At 38.4% G+C, this 27735-nt stretch overlaps 3 protein-coding genes across 5 annotated transcripts; 1 reads left to right on the top strand and 2 right to left on the bottom strand.

Annotated features, from left to right (window-relative positions):
- Positions 1 to 1377: 1377 nt before the first annotated feature.
- On the bottom strand, positions 1378 to 11266 carry LOC122341901 (neuronal pentraxin-2-like). The gene is made up of 5 exons (XM_043235589.1): positions 10302 to 11266; positions 8231 to 8471; positions 6964 to 7205; positions 5338 to 5517; positions 1378 to 4404 (listed from the first exon to the last, which is right to left on the bottom strand). Exons 1-5 carry the CDS (start codon positions 10977 to 10979, stop codon positions 4171 to 4173), a joined length of 1575 nt encoding a protein of 524 aa, XP_043091524.1. The 5' UTR covers positions 10980 to 11266; the 3' UTR covers positions 1378 to 4170.
- Positions 11267 to 14157: 2891 nt separating this feature from the next.
- Positions 14158 to 17979, top strand: LOC122341900 (E3 ubiquitin-protein ligase TRIM39-like). Of its 2 annotated transcripts, none has more exons than XM_043235587.1 (8): positions 14158 to 14291; positions 14861 to 14942; positions 15048 to 15601; positions 15702 to 15797; positions 16190 to 16417; positions 16497 to 16635; positions 16923 to 16949; positions 17041 to 17979. In XM_043235587.1, exons 2-8 carry the CDS (start codon positions 14873 to 14875, stop codon positions 17583 to 17585), a joined length of 1659 nt encoding a protein of 552 aa, XP_043091522.1. In that variant the 5' UTR covers positions 14158 to 14291; positions 14861 to 14872; the 3' UTR covers positions 17586 to 17979. The 2 variants fall into 2 exon arrangements, with proteins under 2 accessions (XP_043091522.1, XP_043091523.1); XM_043235588.1 differs by having other exon boundaries at positions 14165 to 14298.
- Positions 17980 to 18030: 51 nt separating this feature from the next.
- On the bottom strand, positions 18031 to 27027 carry LOC122341903 (chromobox protein homolog 6-like). Of its 2 annotated transcripts, none has more exons than XM_043235595.1 (5): positions 26840 to 27027; positions 25752 to 25795; positions 25606 to 25671; positions 25218 to 25284; positions 18031 to 23305 (listed from the first exon to the last, which is right to left on the bottom strand). In XM_043235595.1, the coding sequence occupies exons 1-5, from the start codon at positions 26906 to 26908 to the stop codon at positions 22055 to 22057; spliced, it is 1497 nt and encodes a 498-aa protein (XP_043091530.1). In that variant the 5' UTR covers positions 26909 to 27027; the 3' UTR covers positions 18031 to 22054. The 2 variants fall into 2 exon arrangements, with proteins under 2 accessions (XP_043091530.1, XP_043091531.1); XM_043235596.1 differs by lacking the exon at positions 26840 to 27027 and adding an exon at positions 25965 to 26800.
- Positions 27028 to 27735: the final 708 nt, after the last annotated feature.

The following is a 27735-nucleotide window of genomic DNA, read 5'->3' as shown; positions in this document are numbered from 1 at the left end:
AAAGCATATAAAAAGCTCATTGCGAAGTTAATGTGATCTGGAATATAACAAATTCAACCAAAGTCCTGATAGTTTTTAAATGGCTCACGCTTCTTTGATTCCTTTGCTTTGTTTTGTTTGTTGGTCCACGTGCAGATGTTATTGAGCGGGCTGCCATCAGCACCCACACAGCCAACACAGATAACAGCATTTCATAATAGAGACTAGAGGTTAAAAGACCTCCTACACATCTTTCCCAAGCATCATTCTCTTCTCCACAGGGGATGTTGGTTTGTCTGTTGTTCGGGAGCTTGCTGTGCTTTTTTTCCGCACCTTCAAATACTTTGTTGCCACTTTTATAGCTGTATAAACCTCAAAGTAGCAAACAGAGTTTCTCAGGATGGTACTCTGCACGAACATGCTTTCTTATATATCTTTTTTTTATATAGAAAAAGCATTTTAATTGTTCTCTAAAGGCGTTATGGGATAGTTTGACCACAAAATGACTTTTTTTTTTGACTGCTAATTTACTACTCCCAATTTCCTTCTTCCGTTCTGTTAAAAGATATTTTGAAGGATACGGATAACCAAACAGCTGATAGACTCCACTGAGTGACTGCAAGAATAATTACTATGGAAGTCAATGGGGACACATCAACTCTGCGATTAGACACATTTTCACAATGTGTGTATTATGCAAAACCTCGAGACCTCCTTTCAAAAAACGCATCCAGACTTATTGGCCTGTGCGTCTCAGAGATGGATTTAGCTAAAGCATGCTGGGATTGTTTTTAAACTCTGAGACAGCGAAAAATAAAAAGCAGACAGAGACAGATGCACACATACTCAGAGAGCTGGGTCAGGTGAATTTGCTGGCTGAGGCACAGATGATGGAAGACAGTACTCTCTGCCTAATCCTCTCCTACAGGATACACTACGACAACCGATAAAGACATTAGAAACGGTTAAATATAGCAAACACAGGTGGGTGATGCTAAATTAAGACATGCATAGAAAAATATTATTCGGTCCGAGAGCAACTGTGCTGTTTTTCAGCAACTAAACATGCTCTTTTTTTAAAATGACCAAGCTGCGGTCAGAAAATGTTCTCCAGAATGGAGTCGCATTTTAAATAGTTATTTGATCAATGCCTATTTGAACAAATTGCACAAAATCTGTTTCGTGCCCGAAATCTGTTACCTAAAATACACATACTACATTCAGCTGATGTGTACAAGGATGAAAGGAGCTAATAGACGGAAAAAGTTAACAGCCTCTTGAGAAACATTTTACATTCTTTCACATCTTGGATTTCATCTCCTGCTTCAGTAAAACACAAATGGAACAAAATCAACACCTAGAGAGAGAGAGAGAGAGAGAAACAAAAGAGCTCTGGTGTTCGTTGTGCTATATATTTTAATTCTCATTTTCATCTTAGATTTCAACACGTTTGATCTCCATTTCAACACAGACAAAGACAGAATGCAAGAAATGAACATTACAGGACAGAAGAAGAAGAAGATTTAAAAAAATGTAAATGAGCAAATCCTCCGTGTAGAAAAACATTCAGGCAAAAAGAGAGAACTTTATATCCAACTTCCAAGGTATTTCTTCGTTCTTCGTAACAAATATATTCCCGGAAAAGGTAACAATCATTTGTAAACCGCTCTTATAAAGCTTTTTCATGTACATTTAGAGAATTGAACATCACAAAATGACCACTGAATGCAAACAAACAGGCATTGCACTAACAACATCAAATACACTATACATCCAAAAGAAGAGATATTTAGTGCTGAAACACAATTCCCAACCATTATGATTATATTGTGCCGTCCAATCAAATGGCCATGGAATCTCAAAACACATGCTTGTAAAACAACTGTTTGCACACATAACCACATCCAAAATAATCTCAGTTCTGTCTATCAGTGTGTGTGTGTGTGTGTGTGTGTGTGTGTGTGTGTGTGTGTATATATATATATATATATATATATATATATATATATATATATATATATATATATATATATATATATATTATATATATATAATGGTTATGCATTTGAAAAAACATTCTTGTGTTTGACAAGGCCACAAAGCAGGCTTTTTCCAGCCTGCTGCATTTTACATATAAATAATACATTGAGTAAAATCCACATAAAGCATATCATATGTGCGGCGTAATTTACATAAGCTCCCAGATGTCTTTACAGTCACAGTTATGAAGAGAGATAGATAGATGGTGGAACGTACATATAGTGGAGAGTATTATACATTCATCATATGGAATGTTTGCCGCTTTTTGCTTTTACAAGTATTATTTTGTTGAATAGATTTTCGTATAAATCTATATAGGCTGTACATGCTAATTTCCCAGCATGAGAAGATATTTGTTTGTATGTAGAGAATTGCAGTTTAACACTGAAAACCGTTCTCAGAAAGCATGATACTGTAGGTGCCACATTGTAAAGGGTTTCAAAACCATGGCTTTAAAGGTTAACGTAGTTATTCTATGAAATATTGCTAAAGTATTCATCCGGCCAAACGCCTTCTTCGACTGCTCCCTTTTCGGTCTGTTCGTTCTGATTCAATGCGATTCTGATGGTGTTAAAGGGATTTTAATGGAGAGGAATTCAACCAGGACTGCTCTGACCAATAGGATTCAGTCTGCTGGAGTGATCACCATAGAAACAGTGTGATTCAAAAACATCTAAAAAAAAAAAACTTGAAGAGATCAAACATACAAAAAAAAAAAAGTATGTGAAAACGGCAGACTAAAAGCAAACAACTTGAGCTGTGCGAGTGTGTTTTTTCTGAACTAATTTCAATCAAATACACTATATAAATAACAACACATCTGAATGGGTATGCAAATATTTGCTTTGAACCGTGGGGAAAAAATAAATCCTTTTATCAGGCACTGAGCCTGAAGATCCCACATCAAATGTTCACACCGATGTTTGCCACTCAGATGTTCAACAAGGTATGACTAGTAAATAAGGTGTAAATAATGTAAACAGAGAGATACTTTCCCACGCAAAAAACTCGCCCCTATGATGCAAAAGTGTCGTGGTTCGCTGTCAGTGCATCGCTTTAAGATTGCAAAGATGTTCTGAATTATTTTAGTACGTTACGAGTAGAAAAAGGAGCCTGTGAAACTGGATATGATATTGTGGTCCCTAGATGTGGCTTGTCTAAGTGAAGGTGTGGTCACATTAATATTGGTAAACTTATTCTTGGCAAAAAAGATCCACTGTAAATAGCATGAAGACCACCTCATACAATTACAAACCTATCAGCTTTCTCTTGGCCAACGCAACGAATCCACGCGACCGATTTGAACCCGTTGTGAAATCTGCAAATCTTGCAAAACAAACAAACAAACAAAAAAAAACAATGGTAAACTTGATCGCAACAGTTCCCTCCACAATTTCATTATTTGTTCCAAACCTGTATGGGTTTCTTTCTTCTGTTGAACACAAAAGATGATATTTTAAAGAATTGCTGGTAGCCGCTGACCTCCATATTATGAAAAAAATAAAAACAACTGTTTGGTCACACACATTTTTCGAAATATCTTCTATTGTGTTCAACAGAAACATTTAGGTTTGGAACAATATGAGGGTGAGAAAATGACGACAATTTTTTATTTGTGTCAGACATGGTGAAATATAAAGTAAAAAATGATATCGAGGAATAGATAATTTCATGTCTTAACACCTCAATGTGTCACGAGCCGTAGAGTTTAATTTGGTGAAAAATCTTCTACTGTTCTACTAAAGAAAAAAGTCAGCTAGCACCTTGGATGACCTCGGGGTAAGCAGATAAACTTTTTAATTTTTTAAGTCTAGAATATTATCATCAGCCAAGAGAAAACCACAGGTTTGATTGCTTCTAAAAATAAGAGCACAGTTCTCCTCAACAAGCCACTTGATTTGAGGTATCATTCTTGTTTGTAGCACAAGCGGTGTGGGACGAGTTATGCGTTATTTAACACTTGGGGTTAGTGCTTTGTTCAAATCACTAAGCCTGAACACGAATGATAGTTAGGCATGTCAGGAAACACCACTAACCAAAAACTCTGCCTTAAAGAAATCAACATGACCATGTTGTGGTTTTGCCCTCTGATCAATCTGTGCTATCTCTGAACACCCTGCCTTTGACTCTCTGGCCCTCAACAGGAGCCCATCACTGTCTGGCGCTGTTGCGATGCTCACAATGATCGGCTGGTTGTTTGGTGACGCCTCCGAAAACCTCCACCTCGCGGCTGGTCCATGGGACTACGTTACCCAGCATGCCCGTGCTGCAGCGGGCAAGAGCAGAGAGCTCCATGTGTGAAAGAGGCCGGTCCCACATGTTGAACTCAGACAGCTCTCCCACCACAGCCCGGGACGCTTGGAAGCGAAGACCGCCCATTGAGCTCTGCAGGAGACAGGAAAGTTTAATTCAATTATTGCAGCTCTTTGAAATTGTTTGTGACGTTTACGAATAATTATAATGCCAGTGTAGTATTTAGATTGTGCAGCAAATTATATATTACTACATTTTTACACATTACATGTTTAATAAAACAATGTTAAAATTGTTATTCATCTTATTCATTGAAATTATTCATTAAATTCAATAGGCAGATTACATTAATAAAACTCTACTTGTTTTTTTCATCCCATTTATTTATATTTATTTTCACATATTTATTACAGTGCAGATTATCCAAATTAAAATATGATGTGCTACAACTCTGCCCTCAGATACAATAAATACATAGATGTTTATAGTGTAGGCTTTTATGCATAAAATATATTTAAATACTATTTTAAAGACAACGTAACAGCAAGCAAGAACTTACGACCTTGTAGTTAGAACTTTATCACTGTACATCCATATATTGACTTTCTCAGAAGCCTTACTTTAAAACACTTTAATTTTGGGAAAAATTTAATTGCACTATTGCTTTTAAACAAAAACACACCATATGAGACAATAAAACGCGATGCAGCATTTGTCCTAAAATGTGAGTGATATTCAGCCAGTGATATACAAAATGAAACATCTCTGGAAACGCGGTTTTCCTTTTAATTTTGTTTATCGTAGTCAGACCACATCTTAAAAACACAACCCCAGACTACATACAACAACATGTACCAGAGACTAACTTTAAGCTCTACAGGGTCTAATGAAAGGATAAGTATGCTGGAGGGATGAAAAGGCAGGGAAAGGATAAACAAAAGGGTGTGTTTCGGATTTGTGTTTTGTGTTGATGGTGACTTTTACATGCTGTGTGAATGCCAAATGCTGTTCATCTTGACCTACCACCGTCTGGCAACCTGTTACAACGGCCAAAATCTGACGTACCTGCTCTTGGCCAAGTATGAGAGTTCCTCCCGGTCGGATGCTGTGACGGGTTGCCAGGTCATTTCCTTCGAGCTTTAGTTTGCCCCCTAAGTAGGCATGCCACGCTCCGGCTCTCCGGTTCCAGCTCACACACACATGCTGCCATCTGCCCACTGTTAAGTTCAGAGGTATCGGCGCCACCTACAGGACGGAGGATCAAAAACTATTCAAATTACTACCCAATTCTGATCGAGAGCACTTTGGAAAGAAAGCCTGGCAGATTATCTGACTGTCCACTATTACAACTTGAACATGAGCAAAGCAGTTAAATCGCAGTCAGAGGTCAAACTGAGCATCTGTTCATCTTTCGATAAAAACGGTGCCTTAAAAATCTCGACTGTATCCTATGAATTCGCTTTTCCTTTGAAAGGCTGTTCACACTATAACTGTAATATCTATGCAAGTTCATTAATCATTCTAATTACATGAGAATAGGAAAGTCAACACCACAGAGAATAATTTTTGAATTAATTGAAATTGACAGCCAATCAGAATACACCTAATTTTACAGTGCTTAAATTTTAAGCAACATTCAACTTAATGGTAGCGTTTACATTACAGTTTGGAGGTGTGGATGCTTATTATTCCTGGGCCTTTAAGCTCAGTACTATGAGTTTAACTCCAATGTGCTGCTTTACCATTTTTTTCTATAAATACCGTAATTAGTACTACAGATTGAACAGTGTCACAAACAAACGTAGTTTGAAGGTAGTAATGTATTCTTTAGTGAATGACTCTTATGAGCCCATTCTTTTAAGTGCAAAAACAAACAAACAGCACAAACAATGCAGTCCAGCTCAAAAAAAAAGCCTCTAATGAGGCAATTCTTTTTAACTACCTGGTCTCACGGCATAAACACAACTTGGTGCACTTTTTAGTGAGACACAAAAATACGTACCAATAAGTACATATCACTACAGTTTCCAAGAGAAATGTACACTTTGAAACGTTTGTCCATTCTTTTTCGATTAATAAAGCAAAATGTCCATACAATTAATTGAAGAATATCATGTCACGACTTCAAAACAATATTAATATGCTGGGATATTCGAAAACGGATGCTTTTAAACGTTATCATCACACATATCCAGCTTCATATCTAAGGGTTTTCATGAAGCAAAATAATAAAATCACAGCAATATGTACCTATATCAACGCAATAAAAACGTGCCAGGGTTCATGTATTGAACCTGTGTTTCAGCCACACTCAGTGGACATTTCTCTTTGAAACTGCAGCGAAATGTACAGAAATGCACGTAAAAACAGTGTTGCACAAAAAAACGCTTTTTATGAGACCATGCTGCTTTTTTAAATGCTCTAAAATCAACCAGTGTTGTCAAATTCTTAAAGAAAGTATGAGCCACTTCATTAAAAAACATTAACAATGAGTAACAGCGACCGATTCCCCAACTAAGACTTAACAATTAAGATACACAGCAGAATTTTGTAATTGTAAAATAAAACATTAAAATGATTGAAGGTTATTACATGAAACTGAAAAAAGTATTCATTAAAAATATTGCTAAGAAGAATCAGCGTCATTCATGTCTTCGCATGATTGTCAAATTTGTTTCTGTGATGCTCTACCTCATTATTAACGATGAGCTCAATGGGTCCATGAACCAACTGCTGAAGCACAAACTCGTGGCTCTGGTCAGAGACAGCGTAAGAGACTACCGTTCCCAAGACGCTCTTTGCAGGTTTGATCCACATGCAGACCGTCAGAGCGTGGAGGGCTGGGATTTCCTGCTTTACAGTGGCGTACATGGAAGTGCTGCGTACGGGGAATGAGAGCCTGTAACCTTCTGGAAACTTGTTCTCGGAGAGACCTGAGAGAATAACGTGAGAAACAGAAGGAAGGGGAAACAGGGAGAGAATGAAGAAAAAGAGAAATGAAATGTAAGCACAGACAAGACTGGATAAGAATGTAAAAAAGCATGTTCCAGGTTCAGTAAAAGCTCTAATGAATGCATCCCCGGCCTGCTTTTGAATACCACAGAAATCATTTTGATTGTAAAACTAAACAAATACGTGACCAAAGCATTTCCTCAGGGTTTACAGTGAAAAATGTATCTTCTAGTACCACTTCTGAAAGAATGATTTGACAGCAGCTCATATGATAAACATTTACAGAACAACAAAAGTATAAGCCGCTTTTAAGGCATAGAGCTTAACTTGTTTCAAATTCGGAGTTATTATAATTCATTTATATTATGCATTCTTTTGTCCATCTACATAATGAAAATCCTCCCCTCGTTTACTTATACTCTCATGTTGTTTCAAAACATTATTATGTGTTATTTTATGTATTTATACTATTATATGCATTTGGGAGAATGCTAGGAACCAAACTAAAATGGAGCCCACTGACTCCTATTGCATAGACCACAAATAAATAAAACAATGGACAGATGGACCTGGACTGTGTATTTGTTGGACATTATGGATGGAACTCTTAACTTCTCGTATACATGCATCCAAAGGTAAATTTAATGTTGTGTTATTTATCTTTTAAAGTTTTAAAAATGCAACATCTATTATTTGTTTATTTAAAGTCTACCAGAGGTGGGGTAGGCTGCGGTGGGTTCCAATTTACATCGTTTCCTTTTTGTATTATCTTACTGTTCCCAGAAGAAAATGTAAAAAAAAAAAAAAATGCTGAAAAAAAGAAGAAAAAAAAACGCAACGCTCAAAATATCTTCTTTTATATTCTACAGAAGAAAAAGAAAATAATACAGTTATAGCAAAACTTGAGTTGTCATTTTTGGTCGCTCTATCCCTTTAAAAAGCTCTTGATAAAATAGGTGTTTTTAATCAATATTTCCTCCGGCAGTAAATCTGACCTCTGCCTCACCTTTCTCCAAGCTGCTTATCCTCTGGTGTACAGTGTCCAGTCCGTAGTCGATATGCTCCTGATGTTTCTGGGTCTCTTTCCGCAGCGCTTTCCTCTCCTCCTCCAGCAGTTTTATCTTTCTCTTCAGCTCTCCTTCCAGATCCTCCACTCGTCTCTGCGCTGCCACCGCCGGCGTACGAGCGGCGACTGCTTTCTGTGAGCCCGTGTCTGTGTGATTGAACGCCGATGGGGCCATTTCAGACTGTAAACAAGACAGTGATGTAAAGTCACTATTTTCAGCTTCTTGTCCTGTGCACGGTGGCATAAGAACCAAACAATATATATATATATATATATATATATTTATATATATATATATATATATATATATATATATATTTCATGAAAACTGAACGTTAGAGTTCATTCTAAAAGCAAACTCTGTCGTTACTTACATACCCTCAGACTGTATTGTTTTTTCGGTCTGCTAAACTCTAAAGAAGAAGCTTTAAAAAATACAGCGTTTCTTGTCCCCATTGACTTTTTTATGTTCATTAATGTGGAAGTCGACGGGCACCAGCGATGTTGGGTTTCACAATGGCGAAGAAACTCAAACATATTTGGTGGGTAGCAGAATTTGCATTTTCGGGTAAACCATCCCTTTAAGTATAGGCCAATTACAGTGAAACAGAATCACAACAAAGTAGCATACTTCCCCCGGTTGCATGCAATAACAAATTCTATTCTCTTCTATTCTGTTGTGGGGTAAGCAGCCAGCTTGCAGAGCTGTCATTCACAGCTGCAGGAGTCCATAATATGCTTTCAGTGGAGTGTCATGTTTCTCATCTCTCCCCTGCTGTCACACATGCTGAAGGCTAGCCACTGATTGGAGAACACCAAAAATAGGCTATTGAAGGTTTCACTCTGAATTATGACTAGGGTTTACCGTTTCATTTCCTTTCCATGTAAAATATGGGCCATTTACGACTTCAGCCTTCTAGTAGGCTACTACGTCAAGATTCAACTACATTAGACCGCTTGATTTGGGTTAGACGGGGGTTAATCAGATGCTCTTGATGATGGAGGTGTAATCTGTTTCTTCTATCGCCTCATAAACCATAAAAACTGAGCACGGAGCCCGTATTTCCATGGAAACCCAATCAGGGAGGCGCATCTAGCGCACGGCGATAAATCACGGCGGAGGCGCGCGCTCGTACGTGAGCTGAAACGCAAGCGATGCACTCACACGAGAGATGAAGTTTACGAGCACACTGCAGCACGTACACCGACAGCAGGTAGAAGGGTCCTAACATGACACTCGTCGCGTGCATCAACAGGTCAGACAGCAGGCTATCTGACATCTAGCGCCAGCTTTGTGTTATAAACAGGTCAGTGCCGCGCGCTCGTTTAAATTATTCAAAGTGCCTTTAAATAAGCATTGTTTTTTTCCTTTTAATAAAGATAAATAAAAAAATAAATTAAAACAACTGAACGAGAAAAAGTATCATTAAATTTTGTTCTTTAAAAAAGTGTATTAAATAAATAAGTAATAATTTTGTATGTAATATATATATATATATATATATATATATATATATATATATATATATATATATATATATATATATATATATATATATACACAACTTATGAAAAACAACTTTTATCCGTCTAAAGGCCAGTGTGACGTAACAAAGGGAGCCATTTTGTTGTCATGTGACATTTATATTTTTACATATTTTAACATTTTGTAAAAAGGTACGAATAAGAACAAATACAGCAACTGTAGGAAATCTTATTTATAATTACTTTAAATTCATATCACAAATATTTTACCTTAAAATGAATGTGTGTGTATATATATATATATATATATATATATATATATATATATATATATATATATATATATATATATATATATATATAATAATGTGAAACCAAAATCAATGCAATGCAACCTTTTGGATACATTTCCCAATCTGACCATCTCAGCCATGCTTATTCGTAATCGACCCATAAAACTGCTGTTGTGTCCCACATATTCCCGACCACCTTGTTAAACCATCTCAAGGTCTCGCGCCTTCCTTACCTCCAGTTTCTCGATGCGGTCTTTCATTTGAGTTATGGCATGCACCAGCTCGTCCATCGCGTGAGCGCTCCGCATCGAGGACCCCGCATCGTCCCGCATCATGAGTTGCTCCTTATTCTCTTTCCGCGCGTCCCCGAGCGCCGCGCTCCGCTCCGGGACCCTGCGTCCCTTCAAGCCGCTCTCGCATTCCGACAGCTTTCCCGTCAGCTCCCGTATGGTTCTCTGATCCGTGAGGATCTCGTCCTTCTGCTGCAGGACGGTCTGCCGGAGCTCCTCGGCGGTGGTGCGCAGGTACCCCCAGTCCTCTCCCGCGTACAACGACGGGTCGTCCGCTTGTTGCTGAAAGTTTTTTGGGTTGCACTCACCGGCGGGGACAGGGGTGCAGATGAGTCTGCTGTAGGTGACCTGCTGCTCGCTGCCTCCGGTGCCCAGTCCCGTTAATCCGTAGAAGGTCGGCGCCTCCGGTCCCCCTCGTTCCCTGCTGGTCGCGTCGGTCCCGTGAAGAGCGTCCAGCGGTCCTGCTCGGGCCACGGAGCCGGTGGAGAACGTCTTCCCGGTGGCGTCCGGTGAGAGTGAATGGTTGTCAGCCAGGGGCTGCGCTGCGGTCGCGGACGCCGGCGGAGATCCGCTGTGAACCGCGGCGATGATGCATATAACCGCTCCGATAAACGCCACCATCCCGGCGGCCAAAATGACAACGATGAACTTCAGGGTGGCGGTTAAAAAAAATCAGCGACGATGAGAAACAAAAGATAAAGGGGAGACGGTTAATTCAAGAGTGAATTAAGTTCATCGGTTGATTGTTCGGCGCTTTTAAATCGCTTGCTCCGCGATGTGCCTGTCCACGAGCAGGACGCGTCTCTATGTCTCCATCTCGGTGTTACCGTAGGGACAACAAGAGGTGGGGGCTCGGCTACACGTCGGGGGTGGGCTGCGTTTGAGAGGGAGGTGGAGACAGCACCCTCCTCATGTCAGACCAATGTGAGCTACACAGATTTCATATAGCCCGAGTCTGAAAAAAAAACCCTGGAGTGCTTAGGAAAGCGAGTATGCAGGATGAAAGACAGGGGGCTGAGTCTGTCTAACCGTATCTCTCATCCATGCAGGGAGAATGGGAAAATTGATTTTATGATCTAAAACTGATTTGATTTTTTTTGTAGGATTTAGATTTGTTTTTTTTCCCATCATTTAGGCTATTCAACCTTGTTCCAAATAAATATGTGTTTCTTTCTTCTATTGACCAAAAAAGCTGATATTTTGAAGAAGAATGTTGGTAATCAAATAGTTGAGGGTAAATAAATGATTGATTGAATGAATATATATAGGATATATATATATATATATATATATATATATATATATATATATATATATATATATATATATATATATATGTGTGTGTGTGTGTGTGTGTGTGTGTGTGATACGAATACTAATGAAAAAGTTCATTTAGTATGCATAACTTATGGTGACATCAGTGCTGTTGTATTTTAAATAGTCTACATTGCACATATCAGATTTTCAAAATACATCGCAACGTTTCTGAAAATATAGTTTGTAAAAACCAAAAAGAGATAGCGCACGTAGGTGTGTTATCATCAAAACAGACTTCCAATGGAATCTTTAACTGGTTTGTGGAAGCCACCAGATAAAAAAAAGATTTGATAAATAAGAAAAGAAAATGAAAAAGATCATTATTTTCTCCCAGTTCTTTCTTTTTTTCCTCACAGCTCCGGGAACAAATCATATTTGCACGACAAGCTCAGATACAAACTTGAAATTGCAGTAAGAATAATGAGTAACATTTTAATTTTTTCTTTTGTGGCAGAAACTGATGTGTGAAATAAACTCAGAATTCAGAAGAAAAAAACATCTCACAATTATAAGTTTAAATCTCACAATAAATTATATACACACACACACACACACACACACACACACATATATACATATAAAAAAAATAAAAAAAAAATAAAAATAATAAAATATATATATATACACACACACACATATATATATAAAAATTAATTATATATATATATATATATATATATATATATATATATATATATATATTATTTTATTTATTATATATATATATATATATATACACACATATATATATAAAAATATATATATATATATATATATATATATATATATATATTTTATTTATTATATATCTATATATATCTATATATATATATATATATATATATATATATATATATATATATATATATATATATATATATTTTTTTTTTTTTTTTTTTTTGTTTGGGGGGATGGTAATAAAAACAAGCTGTGGCAACATATTTGCACACCCTCCTGTCCTCATTAATGAGCATCCCAGCAAGTAAGTGAACCTTGGAATCCCCCGGATCCCACACTGTCCCCGGTGAAGCGTGAAATCACCGGAGCACGGGAAGATTAGTGTCCTGGATAAGCATGACCTCATCGTTTCACATGCAGCAAGTCTACGGGGTCACCCTTTTATGTGTAATCCACCTCCACACACACACACACCACGCGTGAGGAGGATGAGAAAAATCGTGCGTAAGGGACCCAGCCGACAGCAGAAGATTAACACAGATTTATATCAAATAATCCCCAGCGATCATGTTTAATGTGAGGATTTCTGTCTTTCTGGAAGCTTTATGTTATTTCAAACTTTAAATAAGAAATTGTGGACGGTGGCTCCATTTCAGCTGTTTTTGCCCAGCTCCCGAACACTATTAGAGATAGTTTGGATTCAGTGATGGTGGAAGACAGCCTGTCATATACTTTTATCCGTCTGGGAAGAAAAAGGCTTTTTTTATTTCAAAATCTCCTTGATTAAAATAGCATTGTGTTGGTGCCATTGCATAATGAAGTCACATCCAATGGGTCCAGAGACGTTTGATTGGATCAAAGTGAATAGGAAATGTTTTAAACGCATATGAATTCATTCTGTTATTGCTGTTACATAATCAGAAAAGACGATCTAGTCACCCTCTCCTCTCACTGCCACCGTAATTCTCTTCTAGAAAGTTAGCATCCTCCGGCATGTTCCCTGACTCTGTCGCTTAAAACATCACGATCATCCACAAACCTTCTCTGTCAATCCCTAGTAAATCGAGTGATTACACCTCTGTTATTGAGATTTATTGACCACAAATACAGCCTTGTGGGCCTGGATTTGATTCACTACGTTCAGGGGAGCTTGTGGTTGCCAGCTGCTGTTTTTGTAAAAATGTGCAGCAGAGGTTAGAGAGGGAGACGAGAGGGGTTGCTATTCCTGATTTCATTAAGAGCTAAAGTGGGACAGCAGTCTAAGAATGGAGTGTGTCGCTCTAAAACAGAAAGACTGACTGTGCTGCGTAAGAAACGCTAAGAAGGTCACCGCCTGCCTCTATAATACCTGTCTGGGTACAAATGAATTGAAAAGTAGTGCAACAACAAAAAGGCAGACAAAAGATGGCCTAACATAGATACAGTGCATTCTCTTTATACTCAATCTTCTAAATAATCGATTTACAAATGAAGTGTCCTCACTACTAATGGCATAATAATAAAAACCTCTTCCTTTTCAGGAAGCGGGTTGTTGTTCCTTTGAAAGTGTTTTAGTGCTGCCCTCTGGTGGACAGTAACATAAGAGCCCTCTGGAAATCACTACATCGGTGCTTGGGTTGAATATATATATATATATATTTTTAAATAAATATTATACAGTGCTTGAATCTGATTGGTAAACAGCCGGATTCATTACAACCACAAATAACTTCTACATGCATATCAAAGTGACGGAGCTAAACACCTGCTGAATTATTATTATTATAATTTTTTTTTTTTTGCATGGACTTTTATTTTGAAAACTATGGGAGTAGCTTAAGGCGAGAGCTTTAAATGAAAGTGAATGTAATGGACACAACGACCTTTAGACAAGGCTTAAAGTTAGACAAGAGTTAAACATTTGAAAATACAGATATTGAGAGATATTCACTGAAACAGGTACGAGGTGGGCAGTTTATAATGTTCTCTTAAAAGGTTCTCAGGTCAGCAGACAGCTGAAGTATGGCCTAGCTGAAGAACTTTCAAATTGATGCAATAAATATAGTTACCGAAATGGTATCAGAATGTTATGAAACGTTTGCATATGTAACCTATTTTTTTCATATGCTTTATAATATGTAAAATAAGATAATGGGAAATAAATGAATTGAACAGATATCTAAGAATACTACAGTGATTTGTAATTATGCAGTGTTTGTTGGACGTGTCTTGAATGATATCTAGCTATGTGTTTTGTGTTTTTGTTAGTATTAGTATTGCATAAATACTCTCAGTGCTTATATGAGATTAAACTACTTAATGTGCATTTTGACATAGCAATTAACATAGGTCTTTTTTTAATTTGGCAGAGTAGCTACAAATGCCAAAACGCTATAGTTTTTGATCACTGTAAATACTTTCTAAACGAAAAGATTAATAACTCTATACATGTGCATGATGTCTCTGAAGCAACTTTTATGGTTGTGATTTATACTGTGAAATATGTGTTTTTACTTCTTTCTGAAAAGACCTAAAGAGCAATGGCACAATCTCCACCAACACAACTGAAAGAAAAAGAGACCTGGAGAAAGAGTACAGAACTACTTCCATGTAAGTCAGTAACAAAGGATACATAGGGGAATGAATTTGTTAATATCTGTGTGTGTTCACAAATGTGTGCGATTTTTTTTTTTTTAATAATTTGTCTTTCTTCAGCTCTGACATGCTCAAGTGGTCCACTAACCGAGGAGCTTCAGTGTTCAGTGTGTCTGGATGCGTTCACCAATCCGGTCACCATCCCATGTGGACACAACTTCTGTAAGAGCTGCCTGAACCAGTGCTGGGACAAGAGTGAGGCCTGCTACTGTCCGCTCTGTAAAGAAAAATTCAGCAAAAGACCAGACCTCAAGATCAACACGGCTCTCAGACAAGTCGTGCAGCTCTTTAAAGAAAAGCCTGGTGCGACGACATCTGAGGTTGTCTGTGACATCTGTGATGATAGAAAGCTGAAAGCCCTGAAGTCCTGTCTGGTGTGTCAGAGCTCTTACTGTGAGACTCATCTGGAGCCACATCACAGAGTCCCACGATTAAAAAAACACAAACTGGTAAACGCTGTCGAAAATCTGGAGGACTATATATGTGAGCAACACCAGAAAACTCTGGAGCTGTTCTGTAGAGACGACCAGACACCTGTGTGTCCAATCTGTACTGTTACTGACCACAAGAACCACAACACTGTTCCTCTGGAGCAGGAGAGTGTGGAGAAGAAGGTGTGAACTACATCAAATATTACTTTTGTTTTAAATAAAACGTGTTTTTTTAACCAAAGGATGGAACATCTACAAGTGATGTGTCCATTTATGTTTATAGACTCAAGTGATGAAGACACAAGCAGATGTGCAGCAGATGATTCAGGACAGAATGAAGAAGATTCAAGACATCAAACACTCAGCACAACTCAGAAAGGCGAGTTTAAAAATGAGTTATGTTTTTATTTATGCTGGCCCATATTCACAAAACATCTTGGTGGTAAAAGAAGCTTGTAATTTGCAGATTGAGAAGAAAACTTTAAAAGTATTGGGCATGTCAGTTTTAAATCTACGACTAGATTTTTGATTAGGGAGTATTTCACAAAGTGTTTTAGCACTAAAACTATCTCCTCAACATTGCTCTGTGAAACAATAGGAATAGTGAAGAGGACTCCTAAGTCACTAAGAAGTAACAGCTTTTCATGTGTCTTACTATGAGCCATTCTACTCAGCTAATTAAAAGGCTTTTAATATATACAGCCCAGAATGGTTTGATTCAAGGCGTTAAATTGCAAATGAAAATCGAATCTGTACGTTGATCTTTTTTAGCAAAACATGGAGAAAGTGAAGGTGGACAGCACTGAGTTCTTCGCTGCTCTGATGCGCTCCATTGAGAGATGTGAGGCTGAGCTGCTGGAGAAGATGGAGGAGAAAGAAGCAGAGAAACGTGAAGAAGCGCTCGTTGAAGAGCTTCGGAAGGAGATCGCCCAGCTCAAGAGGAGAGACGCTGAGCTGGAGAAGCTCTCACACACGGAAGATCACCTCCACTTCATGCAGGTCTGTGTCCTCTGCGCTCAAAGGAAATCTGACAAATCTGTTTTTAATGTTGAAAAATGTCTTCTTTTTCCTCCTGTAGAATTACTCATCCATGTGCAGAGCGCTCAACACTAAGCTGTTGCCTGATATCCGTGCCAGCACTCCTGTGAGTCTGAACACCATCAGAGCAGCTCTGACTCAGCTGCAGCAGACTCTAGATGAGAAACTCAGTCAAACCGGTAACTCAATATCATAAAGCTTATATTTGGTCATTTTATCAGTTCCTGCATTACCTTCGGAAATCAGTTTACGACTGGTTAGCATCGTGCTCTAGAGCAACTAGAGAGCAAATATAAGAAGTGCTTTTTTTATTTTATGAAGGTAATCAAGAGAGAAATCAAACTTATGTAACAAGCCTTATGTCACAAAATATAATTAGCCTAGAGAAAATCTAAGGGTATCGTTATTACTTAAAAAAATTGTTAAATACCAAGGTGCACTCTTTTATCATCATTTGTCTCCACAGAGCTTAAGAGGATGCGCTTATATGCAGGTACACAGATCTCTCACATTTACAAATAATACGAGTTGAAGTTTAAATAACTCTTTAAATACATCAAAATCGGATTCTCTCTCTCTCGCAGTGGATGTGACTCTGGATCCTGATACAGCTCATCCTAACCTCATACTGTCTGATGATGGAAAACAAGTGAGCAACGGAGACGTTAAGCGCGATGTCCCAGACACCCCGGAGAGATTTGATCACTGTGTCTTTGTATTGGGGAAAGAGGGATTCTCCTCAGGGAGGTTTTATTTTGAGGTGCAGGTGAACAAGACTGGCTGGAATGTTGGAGTGGCCAGAGAATCTGTCGTGAGGAAAGGGAGAATCACACTGACACCTCAGAACGGATACTGGGTTATATGGCTGAGGAATGAGGACGTATACAAGGCTCTTGGAAACTCCACGATCGTCCTCTCCATGAGAACGAAGCCCCAGAAGATAGGAGTGTTTGTGGATTACGAGGAAGGTCTGGTCTCCTTTTACGATGTGAAGTCAAGGTCTCATATTTACTCTTTCACCGGCCAGACCTTTAATGGGAAACTCCATCCATATCTTTGCCCGTTACGAAACAATGAAGGTAAAAACTCAGCCTCGCTGATCATCTCGCCTGTCGATTGCAACGAATGAATGTACACTCCATTTATGAAAAAACTATTTCAAAAGAAAGTTCTCTAAACAAGGAGTTAAATGATGTATGTAAACGATGAGAGAATTTTAATTTGTGAATTATCCTTTGAGGAGGCTTACCTTACTTAAAGTCTTCCAGCTCCACTCCTTTTCACAGAACCCGTTTTAAACAATCTATGAGAATGAATGGCCACACAGCTCTGCTTCTCCTCACAAGAGAAAACGCAGACACTTACAGCTGTGTGAACACACTAGTGGAGTAACAAACACTGAAATATTCCAGAGAGGTCATTAATTTAAATGTTTCTTTTTACACACGGTGAAAGTGAAATTGCATGTTAAACATTACAACAATTTTGAATAGATGAAATAAAATGACGACGTATGAATTGTACATCTATTCCCTGTATTCCTGTATTGGCGTGCACAAATGAACACTTCATAATTATCAAAATCACAAATGCAATTCCTTTATTAAAACAGGGTCAGTGAGCTTAGCTACACTTCTACTTCAAAGACGGTACAAAAATTGCCATGATTTTCAACACTTTGTCAATTACAAATCTGTACACAATACATAAGCAAAGCAATGAAAAATAATTATCGTTTTGCTATGGCCAGTACAGAATAAAAATCAAGCATGAAGTTATTATATAAAAATTCATATTTACAACAAAAAACGACCGAATCAAAAGGACACTGAAAGCAGGAATCATTCACGTAATCATCACCGGCTAACAAGACGGTGAAAAAAGTCAAACGTTCACACAGGGTTCAACATTACAGCGAAAACAATCACAACGAGATGGGAGTTTATAACTCAGAACATATAATAATGGAGATTCAAAATATATTCCCTTTCTGTCTCAAACACATAATCACAAATGAAGCCAGATCAATGTCAAACTGCACAGAACAGATCAGAAGTTACACAGTGAACTAAGGGATTATTCTCAAACGTGTGGGGCATTAATGATCTGCGCGTATTCTGTGTGCTTTACAAGCTTCGGCTATCACTACAGATGTGATTGAATGTTGGCTTGAAAGTTTGAAGGTTCACTAGAAGTATATTCACCTATTATAAGGTGTTTGGTTGACGTAGCGTAAGAACTACAGTTAGAAACTTCCCATTAAAAGCTATAGGATATTTAATAATCTTGTGAAATCAAGTAAGTGGCATTAGAAAGGAACAGTCTGAAGGACAGTGATGGGTCTGCTGGATGTAGTTTGAACAATGTGTATAGTATATTTCATTGGCTTTGTCAAGGCAACGTAACAAAAAGTTTAACACAATGCTTTGTATATGAAGTAATGGGAAAGTCATGCCCATTCTGACGTACATGAAACCAGAGCTGCATGCTCTTACTAAGAAATGAATGCCACATATTCAAACTTCACTCAAATGAATCACACCAAAATAAAAAATTATGTCTGATCATTTCGAAAGTATTTACATATTCAAAACCTCTTCCTTTGCAACAAAGGCACGAGTGCATTGATGTTTAATCTTCTTAAATAACACAAACGTGAAAACATGCATTCTAAGTGCTGAGGAATTTCCAATCCCTCAAATTTGCCATTTAAAGAAAACAAACAAAAAAAAGAATATGGCTAAACAAACAATATGGCTGAACAAACAACTCCATTACAATAAAAATCCATTTTATGCAGGTCGACGAGAGAGTGTGTCCTTAAAACATCTTCATCGTGGAGGTTTGAGCTAAACTGTCAGCAGATGTGGAGGAATAATAAGAGTCGGGATTCAGCGGGATGAACAGAATGATGCGCTGAACTCAGAGCCAATCTCCTGACAGGGATTTTGAGAGGAAATCTTCATTCTCAGTCTCTCTCCATGCACAAGTCTTGGAGTGCTGGTTAAGTGGGATTACAAGGGAAGCCCATAAGGCTCAGAAGAGTCAGTGTTTGCTGAAAATATCAGGGCTTTAGGACCAACAAAGTTGGTGTAAGCTGCAGAGAGCAGGACTGAAAGCTTAATCTTGATGACAAGAATAGAATTTCATAAGAAACTAAAAATAAACAAAAGTTCATAAGTTGTTATAACCTACTCTGAATCAGACCAAAAATGCACATGACGATTAACACATTAATGAGACTACACAATGAATTTTAAATAGCAACATCACATAAATTAAAGTTAATGTAATCTAGTGTAGCGCTTCTGGCAATTAGTTTTTAAGGTCAGTCAAGTCCTGACTTCAAAATAAGGTATACAGAAGGCTTGTAAGACATTGAGAACAAGGCACACTGAGAACATAAGGGGAACTACACTATGAGCTCATTTTATGACCCTAAGCATTGTGTTTGGCCACAGCAAATGTTTCCATATCAATGATATCACCATCCACTTTATCAGGCTAGTGTGTTTCGCTTGTGCCTCTTCTTATTCAAAACCTGACACTGGCTTGCATCAAGACCCAAGCCCATGGGGTTTAAACTTCACTTCTCATTAAAGCCTAACTGGAGGGTAGAGACTGTTCCAACCACATCAGGATTAGATCAAAAGCTCGCTTTTCCCAGAAGGCTCTTCGGCAAAGTCTAAGCAAATACTCTTTCTCCGGATTCAAAGTCGCAGACTCCACACTCTCTCTGCTGAGATTTATATATCCCTGTCGATAAAGAGAGAGCAGGATGATACTTGTGAGTGACAACTAGGCGACATGTCTGTTTGAACTGAAATCGAGAGATAAAGCGCTAGATCTTATGGACTTCATTTGACCTCATAGCTTTTTACAGCACAAATATCGAGTCTCTTCTACAATAGAGCAAAATAGCTTAAATTGAACCAACTTGTCTTTAAAAAGGAAAACATAAATATATATATATTTTTTACCATAAATACACTAGTCATTAAATAACAGGTAATATTCCAGATAAATGGATTGGGGGAAATCTAGAAAAAGCACAGGAGCAGGCTTAGGTTCCTCAACATTGAGCATTAAATCTGCATTTCAGCTTAGCAACAACAAAACCTCCTGTTCTTCATTCTCTCTACTCCTCTCACCTGAGTATTTCTAACTATTAACAGAAACCTTGGCGAAAAGGGACAGTGAGCAGGACAGCACTATAAACACTTGGTAAAACATACAAGTTTGACACAAATGGTTGAGCTGTTGACCACAGATGTTGTTATTCTGCCTCATTATGAAGGTGCTGGCTATAAGAAATGGAAATGCTTAAAGGTGGAGGTGTTTGTGTTAGGAGTCCTGCCATTTGCCGAAGCCTAACTATAAATAAAAATAACCAGGTTCCAGAACGAACTGGTGGGTGAACTGAGAAAGTTTTATGGCTATAAATATTTCTTAGACACAAAAGATCCACACTCACATTTTTTGCATCTATGCATCTTATGGTCTACCGGACTGAGTGTTTGGATGAGTGTTTGGCGCAACAACCTTTTCTATTTGTTTATATAAATATTTCTTACAAGCAAAGAAACTGCATTCTGCTGTCCTAATGACAATTTAGTTCATTTCCTTTTGAATATTCAACAATTACTGCAGGTAATTTCATCAATAAATTGCCCTGTTGACTATTACTATTAATTAAATAAATTTAGACCCTAAAATATACTTTTACATTACTAAAGAGTTCTTAAATTGAGGCCCCAGTTGTGGTTTACAGCACAAGCACAATTGAAAGCTATTGATGCTATACATAATACATTCACTCACAGAAATAACTGAAAATGCCACAGTAAATAGAATCCAGTATGGAACTGAGTATGAAGATGCAGATAATACTTGGTTCATATTTTATACTGCTGTTCAAAAGCTTAGAATCACTATAGTTTAATTTTTTTAAAGAAAAAGGATGCACTAAATTGTTGAAATACAAGTACACTGTAACTTTATGAAAATTCAAGTTTCTACAAAAAAATATTGCGCCACAACCATTTTTACCAATCATATGAAAAAGGAATATTTCTTGAGCTCAAATTAGAATGATTTCTTAAGGATCATGTGACTGCAGTAATAGCTGCTGAAGTCACATCTGCCATCATAGAAATATATAAATTTAAAATGTTAAAATAGAATCTAATAAGATTTGAGAATACTGTTTGTACTTGCAAAAAAAAAAAAAAACTATACAAAAACCTTACCAGCACCAAACTTTTGAACAGTAGTGTACACATACAAACCAGTGAGTAAGGATATAATATATATGGAATAAATACCATACAGGAAGTTGCTTGGCACATCTTTAAAGAAGCCATTGTTGAGAGATACATCTTTAGAAAGGTCCATGTGTTCAGATTAAACACAGTGAGTCAAGAGACATTCTTTCATGGTAATAAAAGTCATGGCACAGTGTTGTAGAGTGGACAGCTTGCCCACATCTCTTAAAGACTCACATGAGCACCGGGCAGCAGAAACTGTAAACAAATTACTAACAAACCTCCTAAAATCCCTTCTGAAGGCAGGAAGATGCAGTATCTGTGGTGTCCGCACTCATGTTTTGTTGGGGTGGTGCTTTGGCTGTTTTGTGTCATGTTGAGCTGATGTATTTTTGGGGTAGCAGGGAGGAGGAGTAGCGGATGGTGGATGACAGAACTCCTTGATCGTGACGGTGAAAAGGTTAGCTGTGATGTCCGTGACAACCACATTGGCACACCGGGAGCTCATGTCAGGATGCCAGTCCAAATCTTCCTCTTCCTCCGACGGTTCCTCGGACACGGGCACCTCTGGGACCTTTAGCGGATGGCGGCCAGAGAAGGGATGGCGTCGTCGTGATCGCCTGTCCATTTCATGAGGTACGGAAAGGTCCAAGATGTGTTCGTTGTCTTCAGAGGATGACGAGGCAGAGGATGATGAGGAAAACATAGGAGAAGATGGAAGAGCAGAAGGACCCGAGCTGTTTTTGGATGCCACAGGTTGGGCGCTGAGTTTGTGAAGGGCAGGATCTTGGGACTTGCTTGCGGAGGCTTTGGGTGGCAATGAGGAATGCTGGGATTGGGTTTGTTGTGGGGAGGGTGGTTCGCCGTCAGAAACTTCAGAGCTCGAGTTTGATGGAGGCAGTCCATCAAGAGTCTGACTTTTGGATGCGTCCAGCTTTGAACTTTGGGAGGAAGAGAGATTGTTTGTTGTGTTATTACGACTCTCTCCGCTTTGAGTCTGATTCTCTGCATTTTTCAGGGAGTGAGAATCAAAGAGTTTTCCGAAAACAGGAAACCCAGAACTTCTAATAGGGGGCTGGATTCCTCGGTAGGACACCTCTCCAAATCGCCTGTTTTTCCCAATCACCCTGTTTCGGGAAGGAATCTTCTGCCGACCAAAATGGGACTGCTGGGCAGAGGGCACATGCGTCCTTCTACTATTAGCAACTCCACCATTCCCAGCCTTGTCGACCACTTTGAGGTTCAGAATGACCCGTCCTTTCTTCACTTCCCTGGGTTTGACTTTACGATTGAGAATGCGGACAGTTTCTGAGAAAGGACTCACTGTCGGACGGGAAGAAAAAGGATTGGAGGGGCCGACTGTTTGGTCTAGGCGGGGCAAGGGTCGACGTGCCATGCGATGGCAGCGGTGAATATCTTTCTTCAGTTTGGGTTGAGCGGTGCCCGATTGCAGTTTAGCGTTAGAAGGAGCGGTTGGGGTATAGGACGGTACAGCCGAGGGCAGAGGGAGCTTGGAATGCTGCTGGGGACGAGTGTGCTTGAACTCTGGGACTCGTGAGGAAGTCTCTGCAACCTGCGCTCTTGACTAAAAAATTGGGAGAATTTAAAAATTATTCACTTATTCAGTTATATAAGTTTTAGTTTACCAAAAAAAAAAAATTACATTCTGTCGTTTAATACCCATAAAACCTTTGTTCAACTTAGAAACACAATTGAAGATATTTCTGTCCTTTTAAGTCTATTCAAACAAAAACGTACATACTTGACAGGCAAGAACCAATGAGGTTTATTAGTCATGCATCAATGGGCTCTTTTGAGATGAGCAAAATCTGCAAAAAAATCACCCGTGATCACCATAAGATGCATGCCGGTTAAAGAAAAGTATCCGAGTTATATCCGCTTGCTTTGATATCATGTTGACGTGTGCCAAAAACCAACTGCACCAATTGGTTAAGACAACTATGATGCTGCATTCTCATCTAAAATGTTTTAGTTTTTTTTATCTGATTTCATTTCATTTATGTATTTCAATTATGCATGATTGTTTTCAAACACTATGACCAGCGCAATCTCTGTGTGAGATATGTGATTATTGTCATATTTTAATAAAAATAAAAAATTAATATTTAACTAGAAATGAATGATAAATACAAATCTCATATGGAATTGAATAGTCTTGTTCCACATCCTTTTTTCCCATATAAAAGCAAGAGAGCTGAAATTATATGGCGTTTATCAGCAGCACAGGGCAAGAATGAGAATAACATGACATCTGCCTTTGATCTCATAGGCATCTGTTCCACTCCTGTCCGTCTTGTCAGCACTTATTTCACTCCCTTCGCTGCAGCTGCCTACTCTCGCCTACATGCGGCAGTGAGGGGAGGAGTGAAAAAAGTGCAGGCAAGACGGACAGTTCTGACCTTTCAAAGTGTAACAAGTGGAGCAGAATATCTCCTATTCTCACTTGTGTGCTGCTGATAAATATAATATTATTTCAGTTCTGTTACCTTTATATGAATGTAAATATGATGAACAAGACACTGAAAATGCTTGCTTTTTAAGGCGGATGTAACTCTGCCCACTTTTCTAACCGGCATCGATTCTGTGTAGACTTTGCTCATCTCAAACAAGCCTAAGGACTGAGCTTTTGCAAGAACCAATGAGGTTTGTTTTTGAAAGTCACGCAATGATGTTTGAGCTTTTGCAACATCCTACTACGACATGTGTAAAGCGAGAATGTTCAAACTTCCGTTTGTTATATTTGATGTGCTCTGCGTATGTGCTTCGATCAGTGTTTATATGTAAATTAAATCTGTTTAAAGCACACTTCATAAGATTTAGATTCAACTGCTTGATTCCTATGAATATCTGTGCAGTCTCTTTATGAACATCAAACCTGTGCCCGCATTGACTAGAGGTCTGCATTCCCACGGGACCGAACATATTTTGAATTTCTGAGGTGTGTGCAAAAAGCGGGAGAAATATGACTCATGGGACCACTGCAAAATATAAATATCTATATAAGAAATGCTCACTGATTTTGGGTAGTATATGACAGCAACAGAAAGAGCCTCGCCGCGACAAGGTCGGAAGCATCACGTGTGCAAACTTGGTAAAAAAAGCCTACGACACCTGAGGGAGAGAGATTCATACTGAAACAGAACTGAAATATCCACATAGATCTCTGCATGTGGGATTTTAGGCGAAGCTACTTATTTTTAGAGGAAAATGAAAAACTATTCCTGCTTAGACCTCTATAGTTGACTTTCCTTGGAGGGACAGAAATTGCTTATGTTTCATTAAAAACACCCTAATTTGTATTTAGAAGATAAACAAAAGTCCTATGGATTGGGAACGACAGAATGGGAATGATGACAGAATTTTACTTTTTGGGATAACGTGATATTTTAAAAGCCCATTTCCAAAAGAAATGACCTAGACGACTTTGCACACCACAAAATATATTTATTTTCACTCAGCTGGTGTTGCTGACGTACCTTCAGAAGCAATGTTTTAGGTTTCGGGCCCCTCTTTTTAGGTCCATACATCTCCTGCTCCCGCTCTCTGTGTAAAAATATGAGTTGTTTAAAAGGGTTGGTGATTATGCCAGTGTCTGCACTGTTTGTGCCAGTTTCAAACATCCTCTGAGCAAAAGCATGACTACAAAGTTTTACTTCAGACTGTGTATTCATGTGATGTGGCTGCAGATGTCTGTGTGAATGCTTCCTGTGGGTATGCAGGAAAGACCTAGCTCTGAATCAGGGAGACCACTTCAAACAGAAGCACCAACTGTCACAAACGAATTTAACGATCACGAAGGCGTTATTTTGTCCTTTTCCTTTCAGTATGTTAATCAGGAGTAAAACAATGAAACACACAACTCACTTTTGTTCAAATGCTGCAACGAGTCGTTCATCAAGGATGTTCTCCTCAGGTTCCCATGTGCTGTACCTGCAAAATATACATTTAACATCCATGACTTATTAGATATACAAAACATAACTAATGAATCCAATTTTTTGTTCACTTACTTTATTGCCCATCCTTTCCATTTCACTAGGTACTCCATCCGTCCCTATGGAACAGACAGATCAGATTCAGTTCCCTACATTTCTGGAAGACATATTTTATTGACGGAATATTGCATTAAAATCACTCTGTTATTATTTACTCTCCTTCTTGAGCTTACGAAACCATATGCTGTTATTATAACACGTGAATAGATATTCTTTAAGAATGTTTACTCGGGTTTTTCTATACAGATGATGCTTCAGAGATCAAAAACGCAGTGCAAATATATCATAAGTAGGCCGGTCCGTATCTATTCTTTCTTTACACCGTTTGTTCCATTTAGGGTTGAAATATTAAAATATAACCATTCAGCGATGAACCCGGTCAAGTACACGCGCATGCGTAGTGTAACACAATAAACAAAAAGTTCTTTCATGTATTTAGTATCAGGGGATGCTGGTCATTTGACAACCAATATTTTGTTCCGCACAGTCCCTGAAAAAAACAAATCGCCAATCTTACTGAAAACGAAAACGAACAGCGAGTCGAACGCAAAAAACGAGTGGTTGCTACGCGACGCGACGCCACAGATATGCTATAGAACGCAAACATTCCATTATAAATTTACGAAACTATCATCCCGCAAACGCGCGAAAAGGGCTCTTTGGCTGCTTGTAACGCACTGCAAAGAGCTCCTCAGTTTAAGATATACTGCTAGCGTTCTAGTCGGGGTAGCGTCGCGTCGCACGCCTGCAGTGTCGATGGGGTGTCAGACGAACCGGCCTTTGTCAAAAATTTGCACTCCGGGCAGACACAAAAAAAAAGCTAACGCGCTAACAGCACCAGCTCCAGCTGGCGCCGCTCCAATCTAGCGACAGTACACAATGCGCTGAGCTCAAAAAATGAGCAACTCTGTCAGATTAGCGCCCTATAAACACGTACGCACGCACAACTGCGAGTAATACGAGCGGTTTTGTGATCGCATGGGAAAGCATGCTGCTCTATTGCAGCTGAGTGCACTGCGGTCAGTCCGCGGGGCTGAAGTTTAGTGCGTTTGTAGGCCGCAGCGAAAGGAAATAAAACGAGTCTTCATAATAAACGCACTGACCTTACGGATGCGGCGCTTTAGGATGGCCTCAGCGGCAAACACTCGGTCCCCCGCCGCAGACAGCTCCATCTTTAGTGGGACAGCAGAGACGGGTTCTTCCGCGGAAGCGATGGACAGATCCTGCGCCGTGGAGGAGTGAACCAAACAAACACGCGCGCGCCTCGAACACAGCGGCCCGTGCAAGAACACACTCACCTATCTACAGATAATAGACATTAGGGGAGATAGAGTAAAAAGAAAAATGTTCTTCAAAGAACACATCTATCTATCTATTGGTCTATTTATAAATATTAATGCATTTCATTTGTATAATTTGTTTTTATTATATTATTTTTTATTTAAAATCACTAGGCTATGCTTTGTATATATAATTTATGTAATTGTATTAAATATGTATTATTATTAGATTATTATTATTATTTATATGGATAATTATCTATCAGTATACTTAATAATTATAGTTTTTTTTATTTTATATATGTTTATACATTTCAAAATCATTGTATATTATAATTTAACTATTATGCTTATTGGGGATAATGAAGTTATATATATATATATATATATATATATATATATATATATATATATATATATATATATATATATATATATATATATAAATGAAAAGCAGGTCTATTTAAATGAAAAACAGTCGAATACATGCATTTAATAAAGGCTCTAGCAAAGGTTTCTGATCACTGCACTGAGTAAAATGCAAAAAAAATTGGCAATTCAACACCAGCCCTGTCTCCTATCTCAGTGTTTACGGCAGGTGTCTAACCTCAGTCACACTTTTATTACTCTGCACTGTTCAATAATTCACAGGCCACACGGGTGACAATAGCTCACTGTTTCCCTCTCTCTCTCTCTCTCTCTCTCTCTCTCTCACACAC

Source organism: Puntigrus tetrazona, chromosome 3 (genome assembly GCF_018831695.1).
Source record: "Puntigrus tetrazona isolate hp1 chromosome 3, ASM1883169v1, whole genome shotgun sequence".
Taxonomy (NCBI): domain Eukaryota; kingdom Metazoa; phylum Chordata; class Actinopteri; order Cypriniformes; family Cyprinidae; genus Puntigrus; species Puntigrus tetrazona.
Note: the sequence above shows the minus strand (reverse complement) of the source record. Positions and strands in the feature narration are given on the sequence as shown.

Coding starts and splice junctions, on each gene's coding strand:
- LOC122341901 (XM_043235589.1), bottom strand. CDS start 10,979: ATGGTGGCGTTTATCGGAGCGGTTATATGCATCATCGCCGCGGTTCAC. Junction 5,518..6,963: donor AGCTCATCGTTAATAATGAG/GTAGAGCATCAC, acceptor TCCGTCCTGTAG/GTGGCGCCGATACCTCTGAA. Junction 4,405..5,337: donor TCATACTTGGCCAAGAGCAG/GTACGTCAGATT, acceptor TGTCTCCTGCAG/AGCTCAATGGGCGGTCTTCG.
- LOC122341903 (XM_043235595.1), bottom strand. CDS start 26,908: ATGGAGCTGTCTGCGGCGGGGGACCGAGTGTTTGCCGCTGAGGCCATC. Junction 25,285..25,605: donor GTTGCAGCATTTGAACAAAA/GTGAGTTGTGTG, acceptor ATTTTTACACAG/AGAGCGGGAGCAGGAGATGT. Junction 23,306..25,217: donor CTAAAACATTGCTTCTGAAG/GTACGTCAGCAA, acceptor CCAATTTTTTAG/TCAAGAGCGCAGGTTGCAGA.
- LOC122341900 (XM_043235587.1), top strand. CDS start 14,873: ATGGCACAATCTCCACCAACACAACTGAAAGAAAAAGAGACCTGGAGA. Junction 15,602..15,701: donor AGGAGAGTGTGGAGAAGAAG/GTGTGAACTACA, acceptor TTATGTTTATAG/ACTCAAGTGATGAAGACACA. Junction 16,636..16,922: donor TGAGAAACTCAGTCAAACCG/GTAACTCAATAT, acceptor TTGTCTCCACAG/AGCTTAAGAGGATGCGCTTA.